At 44.8% G+C, this 14,100-nt stretch overlaps 1 protein-coding gene across 4 annotated transcripts in view; it reads right to left on the minus strand.

Annotated features, from left to right (window-relative positions):
- Positions 1-236: 236 nt before the first annotated feature.
- The window catches only part of PIK3R1 (phosphoinositide-3-kinase regulatory subunit 1), an 82,458-nt gene continuing 68,594 nt past the window's right edge, over positions 237-14,100 (minus strand). For 2 of the 4 annotated variants that reach the window (XM_040622212.1, XM_040622213.1), the window contains 9 exons: positions 8,856-8,958; positions 8,077-8,175; positions 7,815-7,995; positions 7,520-7,645; positions 6,708-6,850; positions 6,335-6,511; positions 6,169-6,237; positions 5,441-5,611; positions 237-4,448 (listed from right to left, as the gene is read on the minus strand). In XM_040622212.1, coding sequence (XP_040478146.1) covers positions 4,259-4,448; positions 5,441-5,611; positions 6,169-6,237; positions 6,335-6,511; positions 6,708-6,850; positions 7,520-7,645; positions 7,815-7,995; positions 8,077-8,175; positions 8,856-8,958 — 1,259 coding nt within the window. In that variant the 3' untranslated portion in view covers positions 237-4,258. Of the gene's footprint in view, positions 4,449-5,440; positions 5,612-6,168; positions 6,238-6,334; positions 6,512-6,707; positions 6,851-7,519; positions 7,646-7,814; positions 7,996-8,076; positions 8,176-8,855; positions 8,959-10,346; positions 10,574-12,257; positions 12,289-14,100 lie in introns of those variants that run through there. The other 2 variants (XM_008691341.2, XM_040622214.1) reach the window with 2 other exon arrangements.

Consider the following 14,100-nt stretch of genomic DNA (forward strand, 5'->3'; position numbering starts at 1 on the left):
ATCACCTAGAGATATTTGTATTCGTCATTAAGGATGTAGTGAAATTTTGCCAACAACACTAACCGGTCATTCTTGCGACTAGTGTCTTTCTCACTTTACAAAAATGAGATAATGTGATAATAGGATGAAAACGGGTAGGTGTGGGACTATGGGAATAGCAGCAGCATTTGTTAACCAGAAGAGGGAGAGAGCAGGTTTAGAAGTATTTCTTACATGATAATGGAAATTTCAAACCACAAGTTTCAAAACAACCTTTATTCTGTTTGAAGACCTAATACAATGCATCAAAGCAACGTAACAAGACATAGCTCCACTGGATCTGTAGTTTGAACAAAATGTCAAGGAGGCGCGCTCCCCCCACCCCCCAACCCAGTTGCCTTGTAAAGGCAAAATTACAACTGACCATGACATCCTCCCTCTCGTCAAAAGACCAACTTTATTTTAACAATGTCATATAAACAGACTTGTAAAAACATTGAACAGATTGTAGCTTTAAAAAATACACACATATAAATGAGTTTTTTGTTTCGTTTTGTTTTTTTTAAATAGCAGCATCCTGGGCAGCTAATGCTATCTCATGGTGACAAGTTTAATGTTAAGTTGAATAGTGTTTCCGATGAACCCAATTCCGTTCCCTCGCTACTCATACTACTAGTATTTTATACAACTGGATTTGTAAAAAATAAGAATTTGGCATTTTTGAACTTTGTCCCATGTGAGGCATTGTGCTTTAAACTGCCCCTTTCTTAAAAGACCCTGAACTCACATTTCAGGGTCTGCTTTCCAACTACTTGGATAGCATGCATAGCAAAAGCACAGGTGTTAAAACCAGCAGAATTTTTCTCCCATTAAGGAACATCAGTAGGACTCTAAAACACGTTACTAGTTCATAACCAGCTATATGACAAAGCACTTGGTTCCCCACAGTGACAGCTCACATAAACACGTTCTGACTCGACACACTGAAAATGAGGATTTCCAAGTTAAGCGAGTCATCCAGACCAGCTCACCAAAAGGAGGGACTTTACAAAGCAGAGAAAGCCAAAGAATTATGAACTTCTCACTTCACTTGCAAACAATTTTCACCCTTAGAAGACAAAACAAAGCCACTTCAAAGGAAAAAAAACAACCCATACACATATACAAGAATTGTACTAGACATGTGCTTGTTAGGTATTTTAACTCAATGACTGGATCTGTTTTGGCTGAAAGGTGTACTGGAAACAGTCCATGCACATATACATATATACATATACCAAGGGCCATGAACTTGTCAGATGTTGCAAACACATGCTCTCTGCCTTTTCACACGGTTAGGATCTTCCTCTTGTGGGTAGCATCGGGTCCCTGTGCTCCCACCGTCCAGCCCCCTCACAGCCTCGCTGCCGCTAGCTTAGCTTCTGGCGTTTCTCTCTGGGACGCTACAGTGGGTGGGGGAAAAGCACTGCCTGCAGAAAGTGGGTTATCAGGAGTGCCTCTGCTATAGCCACTCATACTCATGAGCCGCTCAGTCTTATTAGGACCGATCGAGCCCCAAGAGCCCTTCTGGTCAAACATGTAGGACGAATGTGGTGGGCATGCTACACGCAATCAAAAAGGCATCTGGCAGAGGCGAGACCTTATAGGTCCAGGATAACTCCGCATAAACAGGGACTGATGCATCCCGCCTTCACTGCTCAGAGAGGAACCTGCTGCATTTATGTCTGTGAGATGCAAAAATGAGGCAGGTGCCTAAAGACCATGCCATCTGGGGAGAGTGGTGAACCGAAAACGTTAACGAAAGCTATCTTTTAATGAGACATTGCATCTTAGATCTTGTATTTTAGATGTTAGGTGAAAACCATACTGAACATCATCCACGTATGTGCTACCAAAAGAGACCCCACCAGAATGCTAGTTTCTAAACCACGACTAAGGAAGTGGCGGACCCGCGTGGGAAGTGAAGGAGAGTGGTCAGGCCGACACTTACAGACTGCAAGCAGGGCAATCGCAGCCAGTCGTGTGGAGGTGAGAGGGAGACGGTCAGGACAGTCAGGTCTCAGGCTGACAGTCTGGCCGCAAGACTGACTCTTGTCTTGAGAGGAGTAGCCTCATGTAAAGAAGAAAACAGTACATTCTACAGTTGATGATGTCAGCTGCTAGACCGATTGTTTCAAAAGAATTTTTAAAAGCAACTACATTAAAAACCAAAACAGAAAGCCCTCCCCACAGTATCTGAAATCAAGCCGTGGCTGAATCAAAGGAAAACTGCAGTTGCGAGTGGAATTCCCCTAGAACCCACCAGAATAGGGACTGTCACACTGATCCTTTATCGCTCCCGACACACGGACGCTTGCCACCACACAGAACGGAGTTGGCTTGAGTACATTAGGGAGACTCTCCTTTTTGCCCCAAGTTGGAAAGGCCCCTCTAAGACCCCTGCCTCTCCCCCATGGTGACGCGGACCACATACGATCACTTGGGTGAACTGGAAGGACTGTCAGGACTCCTGCGGGGCCGTGACGGTAATGAGCTCTCTGCAGCCCAGCGCACTAGGAGCTCGGGTCGTGGCTGTCTGCCTTGTGGGCTCCACTGAGTGGGAAGGTAGGAAAACAACAATGTGCAGATACAAGTATTTTCTCAGGTCATGCTTTTTCTGAAATGAATGTTTATTGGCTGTAAGGGGTAATCTGATGTTAAAGAGACACACATTCTAAATGCAGCGAGTATACCTTGCAATCAGTGTTCCAAACAAGGTGCACACTGCCCCGGGAGGCTGGCTTCCTTCCTACGAACTACATTACCTAACCTGCCGCCACACTGCGCTCGGGTTCCGGTACGTCTGTGCTTGGCATTAATGTGTAACGACCAGCAGATCAAAGTGGGAAAACACTGAAGTGTAAGTTATTCACTTCTCCGTAATCACGAGAAAGTGCATACCATCTCGCCACCCCTCCCACCGTCCCCCCTGTACATCCCTATGCTACATCCCCCTCCCTAGATTCAAGAAGTTCACAATTCTTTATGAAACAAACATTACCAAGTACCGTATTTTAAGGGTCTTGAAACAACATTGTTGAACTCAGCGATACTTTGTCATACTTAGATATCTTTCTCTTTTTTTATTGAATAAAGCAGCTTTGAAGCTTATCAGGCACTGCCCAACAAAACATTTAGTCCAAAAAATCTGTTATGAACTTTTAACCTTGGGCTAATAGCCAAGTACTCTGTACAAGAAAAACTGTAAAATATTTCATAGTTTTAATTCTGAAGCTTTTCTTTTTTAACTGGCATCCTGTACATTTCTTTTTTTTTAAAAAAAAAAAAAGGAAAAGAATCACAGACAAATATTAACAAAAAAAAAATCTGGGACAGTATTTTCAAGCAACAGAAACTGGGGCTGGGGCAGCTTATTCTGAAGGTACATTTAAAACTGATATAACAATGACAATTAAGAATTGCATAGCACTGTGAATTTAGTCTTTAGCAGAACAAAACAGAAGCTATTTGGTGTTGATACAAATACATCTATTTGATAGTTAGTCATCCATTGTTATGTACATATTTTATATAATGAATGTCATTTAAAGTCCTGTTTTCCAAGCTCCGTTTGTCCCGTCGGTGGGGTTGTTTGTTTTTTGAAGTCTAAACGAAACACTTTCTGGCACTCCGCTACGACTGAACGTACGTGAGCTGACGTTCTCCCAAAATGTCTCTTGTGAGCCGAAGTGCCTTTCTGCTACATATCGTTCTTTTGTTAGAAAAGGAAATAATCCACAGTGCAGCGTGTCCGGGTCCACCGTGCACAGCAAGGCCCAGGCCCAGCCAGCCTGGCGTGAGCATTCGCAGGCCGGGGCTCTGGAGCCCATCCACCCTCTAGTCTCCAAGGTCCCCACTTTGAGCTGGTAAAGCTTCAGAAAGCATGAACAAGCACCATGGTTAAAGGCCTCTTTGTCCCTGCACGCAGAGATTTTTGCATTTCTTTTTGTCTTTGTGTTGTTGTGGCTTAAATTAAACCAAAAAAACAAAAACAAAAACCAAAAAAAACCCCAAAAACAAAAGGAAGGACAAGCGCTCCAGATTAGAAACGCAGGGTCACCGCACGGTGCTAGGCTGCATGTCTTCCCCTCTACTCTTTTGTCGGAAGCTCGAGTCCCATCTGAAGGCAGATGGCTTCGTTTCCGCAGCGCAATGACAGGTCAGGCTGGAGAGGAGCCCTGTGCTTTCCAGAGGCCTCAGGGTGGTTGAACGTCAGGAGCAGGGTCCGAGGACAAGTGCTTCATCGCCTCTGCTGTGCATATACCGGGTAGGCTAGTGTGACGTTGAGCGAGTCATTGTGCTGCACGAGGGAGGTGTGTTGGTAATGTAGCACCAGTTCTTTCAGAGAGCTGTACAAGTTATAGGGCTCGGCGAAGCCATAGCCGGTGGCCGTTTTGTTGATGACGCAATGCTTGACTTCGCCGTCCACCCTGCAGAGGAGAGAGAGAACATACGCCTTTTGAGCTGCTCCTACCTAGACAATTGTTGACTCTGCGAGGTGTTGCTCCTCAGATCGTCATCACGGAAAAGCGCGCTCTGCAGGCCGTGCTCCAGGAGGGGAAGCCTCCCGGGTGAGCTGTCGCCTCGCGGCTGTCACTTACTGGGCGAGCGACGTGGGCCGGTAACTCAGCCTCACTGAGCCACTGTGTGTGCATCTCTAAAATGGTATGTACTTAACACGGTGGCTTTGAGAAGCTTGAGAGAAGGGCTGGGGTGCGGGAAATGCATGAGCTTCCAACCATTACGAGTGGGGCTGGTGTGACGACCAGGGCTATCCTAGGACCAGTATTCGTACGCTTCTTTCACGCTGGCCTTTCACTTTGCATGTATCCTGTATTCGCCTATTCTCTTGGCCTGAACCCAAAGTTGTTCTTACTTCCTCTGCTTAAATGGAGGGAGATCACGAATATGTCGTCTTTTTAGAACCTTTCCTTCCTAGAGGACACTCACTTTTCTGAAATGATAGCAGTGATCCAAATCTTATTTCTTAAGCACTGGGGGAATACTATGGAAAATAAAAGGAAAATATGCTCTATGATGGAAATGTCTTCTCTTGGGTGCGCTGACCTCAAGACCTGTTCCTGCTGTGGACCTGACCTGTGGGTGGAGCTCTCACGAGAATTACCTCCTACTCTAATGCTATTAGCCCTGGGAGGTTAAAAAAAAAAAGGCAATGTTGCTAGTTCCCTTGCAAAGACTGAAACGACTCCTGATTAAGGAGTAGGTGGATTAGGCAGGTTTCTAGGCTTCTGCCTAGACTTGAAACAGAGCCTGTCTTCGTCCCTGTTCTACACTATTGCACTGGGGGTTCTTCAGGATGGGAGCTTTTCCAATCCTTGCCCCACGCTCGGGTGGCTGAACGGACGGAAAAGCAGCGCGTCAAGAGCGGGTGACAGGACCAACAGCGGCTGGAGCTACGTACACGACAGAGCAGGCGTAGCAGCCCTGTTTACTGCTCTCCCGGACCAGGAAGGTGCCGTCTCGTTTCCCTCGGAGTAGGTTCTCCGCTTTGTTGCGGTTGCTGCTGCCCACGTTCCAGGTCTTCTCGTCGTGGTGCGGCAAATCCTCATCATCTTCCACCAGCGAGTATTGGCTAGAGAGGCCGGAGAGAAAGGGTCTCCGTGAAGGCCCGCCCCCTCCCGCGCCGGCTTAGCCCTCGGTGCCGCCTCCCCGACCAAGAGCCCCGGGAAGTTCAACTCTCGCTCCCGTCAGGCAAGAACTACCCGGAGGTTCCCGGGGCGAGAGAAGGTATCAACCAATCCCGTCTGTGCAGGTCAGGTCAGGAAATGTAGTGGCTAGGGGGGGCTGCCAGTTTTCAAATGGTTCACACAAAACATAGATTTAAGCTTTGGAGACAGACTGAATAGAACTGTGTGGTGGTGGGTTTTGCTTTTTTTTTCTTTCGTCCTGATTGTTTCAGAAACACATGGGATTTTTCAGATGTTCAGGGCCTTCGTTATGGACACTGTCATTTTACGGCACTGTCAGACTGGCACCCCCCCTTTTGTAACCTTCTGGACAAGGAGACGTAGTTGACAGAGGATGTTCCAAATGAGGTAAACCCGCTCACTTTTCCACAACCCAAGCAAGTCCTGCGTTTCCCCAACATGAGCAACTGCGCTGCCGCCCCCACCGGCGGTAAGCACTTACTCCTCCGTGTTCTCGTTGCCCAGCCACTCATTGAGCTTCTTCTGCCGGACGCCCTTCTGAGTCAGCCACCTGGGAAACGGGAAAGGCAGACGCGTTAATCACGTGTCCTTACTGTGCGCAGCCATCGGCTGTGGGCTTTCAGGGTTCGGCTTCCAAAGGGACTCACATCAAGTATTGGTCTCTCGTCTTTCTCAGCTGGATGAGGTCCGGCTTTATGCTGTTCATGCGTTTGTCAATCTCCCGGTACTCAGCCGCCTGCTTCTTCAAGTCTTCCTCCAGTCGTCGTCTGCTGTCCACGATTTCACTGATTCGGGACTTTAGCTTCTCATAATTATGCATAATCCTAGAGGCAAGAGAAAGGCCTGGGTCATTACCTGCTGCATCACGACAGTCTCCCAGTGCTTTTCTTCAGGTCAGGAGTGCTTTCTCGGGCTGTCGTCTGTTTTGTTTTTAATTTTACAAAGTACAGAAAGCGAGATCATCTTTCTAGAGGATTCTGGTTATCTTTAGCACAAGGACAACCCCCATGATTCACCAACCTTTGTATTTCTTTCTCATTGCCTTCACGTTTAAATTTTTCTATGTATTCTTTGCTGTACCGTTCCTGGCTTTGGCACTGTTCTTCAAATATTTTTATGGTTTCATTAAATGCTTCAATAGCTGTTCTTTTCATTTGGATTTCCTACAATACAATGTTTAATAAGCCAATGTCATACCTTCCATAGAATAGGTAATGTGTTACTGTGAGACGCTGTCAGACTCTTTAGCATGTAAGGCCACTAATTCATAAAACCCAGTAAATAGTATCACAGAAGCACACACTTCCTTTGGGAACTTTCCCAGCCTATGACAGAAGACTGTCTCTGACAATTTCCTATAGTTTTTATCACTTTAAAAGTCATTCCCCTCTATCAGCAATTTAAGGAATCCACGTTGCCTTCTACTCCCTCTGGTGGTCCTAGACACATCATGGCATAGATTAAGCCTCTAGGAAAATACTGCAGTAAATAGCGTCTCCTTTTTTATGACAGGGTATATAATAGTTAAATCTCCATTTTGGAGGTTAGACAGGTTTGTGGAGAGGGGAAAATGTTCAATCAGGAATTATGTCAAATCCACTTAAAACTCACAGCAACCTCTTATGAGTACTTATTATTCTGAAATAAGAGCTTCATTGGAAAGCTTACAGAGACGTATGAATAATAAACAGTGATTCACAAATAATTGACCTTTTCCTCCCACCTGATCAGCAGAAGGTCAACTTTACTTTCTTTTTCCGAAAGGACACAGCTTAGATTTTAGTAACTAAGTGTGTTCTGAGACTCTAATGTGATTTTCACAGAAAACTCACCTGGGAAGTACGGGTATAATCTTCATATAATCTATCATATTCCCGACTTTTTTCTTGAAATTGAGCATTATATTCATGTAATTTTTTTCCTACAGCTTCAATATTATCTTCTTTGACAACTTGATCCTGGAAGAATTAGAGCGAGAACTTCAGCTGATGAGGTATTTATAGTCAGTGTTTTGGCCATTATCAAACAAATCTCATTACATGCAATTCATCTGCTTCACCATGTTCTCTAAACATTTGAAAGTATCTTGTCTAAATACCGTAACATGAATATTTCAGTTTTGATTACCTGTTGGTATTTGGATACCGGATAAAGTAATTTCACGTCCAGTTTGGGGTTATACTGAGCTAGAGACTCGTTCCGGTAGTGGTTTATTAGTTCAACCACAGAGTTGAAGGTCAGTGGGTCAGAGAAGCCATATTTCCCATCTCGGTGAAATATTTTGATTAATTTGTTATTTCCTCCTTTCCTGTAGATACAATAAAGGGCATTACAGTCTTCCCTAATGTCTGCTTCCACACCTCAATCTTTGCTACGTTCCCTGACTCACCTTAGTGTAAGAGTATAGTCACCATGCATTTTGGTAGATGCGTCTCGTACCAAAAAGGTCCCGTCAGCTGTGTCTCGAAGTTTCTCATTCACTTCTTCCCTGAAATGAAAAGGACACACAAAGCTCACTTTGAGGATTTAGTGACTGTTTTCATTTTTAAAATAGCCTTAATAAACTAAGCACAAGGTAGGTAGAGTTCCTCTATACCTCCCCCTCCCCTTCCAGACTGCATGTATTATTTATATAGAAATGTTAGGAATTTCATCTCATTACAAACTGGAAGCTAAAACAAAACAACATACCCACTTTCGGTACTGGTATATCTGTGGTACAAAGTTTTAATTTGTTTTTTTAACCAAATACACTGACAAACGACGAGCACAAAAAGACATGATCCCCAAAGGGACTCCTTACTCCCCCTTCAAAAAAAGCGACGAATAAAGATGCCTTTATCAAGTAGGTGTCAGATAATAACACGAACTCCGGACAGCTTTCCCTAGCGGAAAGTGACTTTGGACCCTGCCCTTAGGCAGTGCCACTTCGCCCTGTGCTTTCCTGACATTTCTGTCCATAATGAAACGTGTTGAGTATTTAATTTCCCGTGGCATCCAGGACCCACAGTCCCCCAGCGCTCAGGGACTTCTTTGGAAGACAACCAACTATGCTTCATGCTTATGTTGGAGGATATCCTAAAAATGGAACTTAGTGCGCCGGTGTGTTTCTTTCTCTAAAACTAGGACTCTCTCTCCGGTGAAAATTCAGAGTGCTTGTCGCCTTACCTTGAGATATCTCCCCAGTACCATTCAGCATCTTGTAAGGACATATTGTTATTCATACCGTTGTTGGCTACAGTAGTGGGTTTGGGTGGTTTAGGAGGCAATGCTGCAGATGAAAGAGAAAGAAAAAGTTGTTTGCAATCCCAAGTACACTTGAATACTTAGACCTAATTTAAGCTTCTTTAGAAAACTGTGAAATACGGCAATAGTCCCCAATTCTATGAAACAGGATCATTTGTTAAAATAAAGACATCTTTCAGAGTATGGGTCAGAAAGAGAGAACAGCTTACAGATGAGCAAATAAACCGGGCTGGCCATGTGAATGAATTTCAGAGTGAATCCAGAGTCCCGGCTTTTTCTACTTCCAGGCTCTAGTTATATTAAAGTTTCAGGCCTGATCGAATCCATCTAAAACAGGAAACCGTGAACATATGAGCAGGAGGAATCACATGGGTTGGCTTTAATTTCCTCCTCTTATTTAATTATAAAAGACAAATTTGGTTTCTGTCCTCCACAAATGCTGTAGCTGTAATAAAACTCATCTACAGCAATATGTTTTAAGAGGAGGAACTGGGTTTCTCTAATCTTAGTATTTCAGGCACTGTTCTGCCAAAAGCCACTTTAAGAAACTCATCTGTGACCTAAATCTCTTCAGTATTCACATTAATAATCTTTTGGATAAATTGTGCTCTATATGCCAAGACGGAGGAAAAATCCTACCCCTCTTCCTCAATGTCAAATCACTATTCATGTATCAATTGGTGACAAATAAAACACTGCAGTGTTTCTGAATTTCTTAATTGGGAGCAGGGCTAATATTGGAACACAATTTAGGAAGCAAAATAAGGCTAGCGTTTGTAGCTGAATCCTAAGTCACAAGTTTTAAAGGACCATTAGTATTTCACGCAAAAATTTCAAGAGTCTATCAATATTTTTTAAAGGCTAGCACTAAATAAATAAGGGGAAGCCAACTCCTTTTCTCATTACAGTAACTTCATAGAAGAGCAGGCAAAGTCTCAGCGTTTGACTTAGAATAGTTTCAGGTCAGCTAGGACTGAGTTATAATCACTGCCAGGTTTTACATGCTTTCTAAAAGTACCAAGTGTTATCACTGCAAAGTACCACACTGTCCTAATCCACTGTCAAAAGAGAAAAGCAGCACAAAGGACGCATCCTTTTAATTGAAGGAACAGTATGAACGATACACAACACTATCACCCAAACAGCAAAGGACCTCGATTAACAAAAGACACCAGTGAAAAACTGGAATTCAATTCCTGTCTGTTCAAGTAAGAGAAAGCATTCAGCACATACAGCCTGCTCTGCTTGCTTCCACAGGCAAACAATTTCATGTCCAAGCTATGATCAAGCTAATTTTTATTAAATTACAAGTTAATAAACAGAAATCTAAAGAGGACCAGTTACAGTAGTTGTCAAAAAAAAAAAAAAAGCCACAAAATAAACTAGCTTTCTAAAAGAATACTGCAGTATTACCTGGTGGATCCATTTCTATATAAAACATCAAGTCTGTGCCACAATTTCTATCTGTCTTAGCATATTCTAAATCCAGGTCTTCCATATTCCAAACAGTGTTGTACATTTGTGCGAGAGTTTCCTTGGCTGAGCTCAGTTATAAGAAAAGAGTCCGGCTTTCTTTGTAATGGTGTCTTGGAATTCATTTTAAAACCTATAAGGGGCTGCACTGTAACCTATTACATCACACACCCCAGCCAATCAAGTCAGAAAAATGTCACCAGACCACTCCTGCTTCATCATTTCTCTTCCACATCCAGCCCTAGCACAATCCCAACCTCACTGAGAACCTACATTTACTAGACCGGCAATGCATGCATGCTCGTCGTTTCCAAAAGGTGTTTAATTTGACTCTTCACCACCACCAGTGAGTTTTCTAATTCCTTTTTTATTACTCCTTGAGCATGGTACGCTCCGCTGTTGGCAGGTTGACAAAAGCTGATACGCTGCAGCACGGAGCTTTTTTTTTTTTTTCCCCTCACTGCATCTGGGTTTATGGAGAGTCTGATCATGCCTTGGTTTAAATATCTTACAAATGCATCAAAATGGTATAGTTAAGGTATATTTTACAGTCCTTAAATACCTCTTGTATATATTAAAAGCAGAAGGGATCAAGAACTCAGATATTTCACTCCTACAGAATTTACTGACAACTCAGAACTTAAACACTGTTACAAATGTACCACATAAGAAAGCACAATTAAAAGAAAAATCTCCTTCTACCACACACAGTAAAGTTAAAACTAGACCTTAAGGAATAACAATGAAAAATCTTATTAATAATGAAGATGTATTATTAGCACAAATTTAATGTTACAAGACTAGTCAAGGTAAGTTCTATCTTCCAAAAAGAAAGGCCATATATCAGAATGCAGAGTAGAGGGAGTGATGTTTGCAAACTATTTCTCACTGATTGATAGCATGAGGAGTCTGAAGATGGGCTTAATACTGCTTGAGGGGGGAGAGTGATGTAATCACTTTTGGGATTTTTTTTCTTCCCTCCATCTCAAATGCCTCACTCTGGGGACTATTAATCCTGGTTAGCAATATTTAAATCAATTCGTCTATAAATCTATTAGAGTTCTTTAAAGCCCTTCTGCATATAATCCTGCCACCCTTACTAATGTACATTCCCACTGTACACCGTCTCTACGTGCACAGTATAAATCATAGAAAATAGTGGGGCACAGGCAAGGCATGCTCGGAGCACGGCTCACTTGTATCTCGTCTAGTTGAATTCATTTTCCCATTAATGAGGAAGGCAGACTCAACCCATACCCTGCAGCCCACTCCCAGGGGCACTGTTCTATTCCTAAACTCAAAGTCTCACACACAAAAATGGTCAAAGTGGGGGGGTGAGATATGTCCTCAGATAAGGTTCAGAAAAAAATGTTTTGGTTTAAGACAAATGTGTTTCCTCCAGCAAAAGCAGTCCTGCCAGCAGCTGTGGACAGGCTAACAGCCCAGAGGGCCACCCCATGCCGTTGGGAGCACCTGGTGCAAACCAGTCCTGCTGCTGGAACCCCCATGGCAAAACGACCCAGGGAGGAGGGAAGGGAGACAGGTGATTTTCCACGTATCTCCAAAGCCTGGCCCGGCACCAACTTCCAGCCAGGCGCTTTGTAATTACCTCCTTCCCCATTTCTAACCTAAACCCCATCGTTTCCTCCCACTGTGCCCCTCGAGGAAAGGGGGGAGTGTCTCCGCTAATCTCTTATCTGCTCTCCCCAGACAGCACTTAATCAGTCTCTCTCACACTCAACACACACACACACCCCCGCAAAGACAAAACTACAGAAGCGAACCTTTCATACAGGTACAAAAAGCAAAGCAGGGAAGCGGCGAGGGGGGCACAAGTTAAAGGCAACTTACTTTGCAGGTTATGCATGTCAGCAGTTTCGCGCGGCAACGCCAGTATCCGCCAGTGAAAACAATGCCCCCGGCTAGTCCCGCGGCGCCCGCTCCGTGGCCGTGCTCGCGCCGGCAGAGCGCAGGGGCGGCGCGGGACCCTCGGGCTCGCGCGGCGCGACACGGACGCCGGGAGCGGACCGCGGCAGCAGCGCCGCTCACCGCCCGCTCCCCATTGAGAAAGCCACTGGATGCCGGTGCTGTACCCGGGAGGAGGGGAAAAACCCCGGCGCTCGCACGTCTCGCAGATAAAGATCACGGCTTCATGATTAACTTGGGCAGGTTCAAATATTTGCTGAGCTAGGGATTTCGGGTGGGGGAGGGGAGCCCAAGTCAAAGTCAAAGTTGTCATCGGCTAACAAGTGGCCACTGCCAGCCCAACTCGGTCATTTTCGCCGAGGAAATGAGAAGGCCATTGTGAAGGGACCTAAAATAGTCTAACTAGCTGCAGCGGCGCGCGGGGCTCAAGTGGCCACAGTGAAGCGAGGCACTATGCACGGCCAAACACAGGAAGTGGCTGAGCTGGTTCAGCAAAAATAGAATCAAAGCCCTGCTTGTAAAGGCCTGAACCTCTCCGAACAGCCCAGAACAGCGTGCCTCGCTCGAGTCCACCTCCTCCCACACACTAGCACAGACGGCCCCGCAGGTGTACCAGGAGAGCCCCACGGAGGAACTTGGCAGGGTACAGGTTTGGAAAAGGCCTGCTGGCAGGGGGAGAGGATCCCGGGGAAGACTGCTGTAACTGCATGGATACTCTAGCCCGCGACCACGCGAACCCGGCAGAAAAATCCCGCTGTGCAGCCGCTTTTATGGAGCCGATTTCAACCCACGCTTAACTGGCCATAGGATTGTCTAATAATTAAAAGGCGTGTCTGCATGAAGTTCACGTGGCTGCCAAATGGCGCAAAGGATAGGGCCAGGAGAAGGGTATGCCTTCCCAGAGGATTTCTGTCCTCTGAGAAAGTTGCAGTGAACCAGACTAGAATGTGACCTAAGAAAATTTTCACTGGCATCAGCGAACGATGGACGGCTTTACTGCTATCCCCCAGAACCGTAACAATGTAAAATCACAGAATCACTAACTCTAAAACCAGAAAGTAATTCTAAAGAGCACTTGAAGCAAATCCCTCAGGCTACACACCTAACCCTAATCCACAGGGGTGAAGTGGTTTGCACAGGATCAAGGCACGAGCACCACAACCTAGCCTTCAGACTTTTGGTCCTAAACTCCTTTTTCTCCACCCACTGGACCTGGTATTCACTTCCTTCTGCCAGAGAAAGTTAAAATTAACAAGTGAAACTGAAGTTAATTTCTTTTAGGCCACATGTGAGAAATTTCACACCTATAATAAACTGACTTTTTCTATTTTTAGCTTAGTTACATTTTTTTAAAAACTACCTTCTAATTCTCTGTGAAGAAACACAGTTCTGTCTACAGTATTTACCCTCAGACTGTGCATAGGAAGGTGACCCCATGGTCCCACGCAGAGCTAAAGGGAGATCTCGGTGTTGACATACAGTGCGTGCAGGCGGGGCCCAGCTTGAGGACCACCTGCAGTATCCAGGAGTGTGCTAACCTCACGGTGCGAGTGGCTTTATGAACTTTCCTGTGGTGCAACTGTTAGAGCGTGAAAAACCTACCTTCCAATGGTAAGAAAAAAGTCTGTAAGTGAATCTTCCAGCTCTTGCCTGCTGATCCCAGGGACATATGGTTAGTTCCGATAACACCCTTGCATCCTCAGCTGCAGAATCTTGTCCTACTTTTAAAATAGTCTTTCTAAAGCTAGAAAGCTTGGAAACATCAGTC

The sequence above is a fragment of the Ursus maritimus genome, unplaced genomic scaffold, assembly GCF_017311325.1.
Source record: "Ursus maritimus isolate PB19 unplaced genomic scaffold, ASM1731132v1 scaffold_5, whole genome shotgun sequence".
In the NCBI taxonomy this organism is placed as follows: Eukaryota; Metazoa; Chordata; class Mammalia; order Carnivora; family Ursidae; genus Ursus; species Ursus maritimus.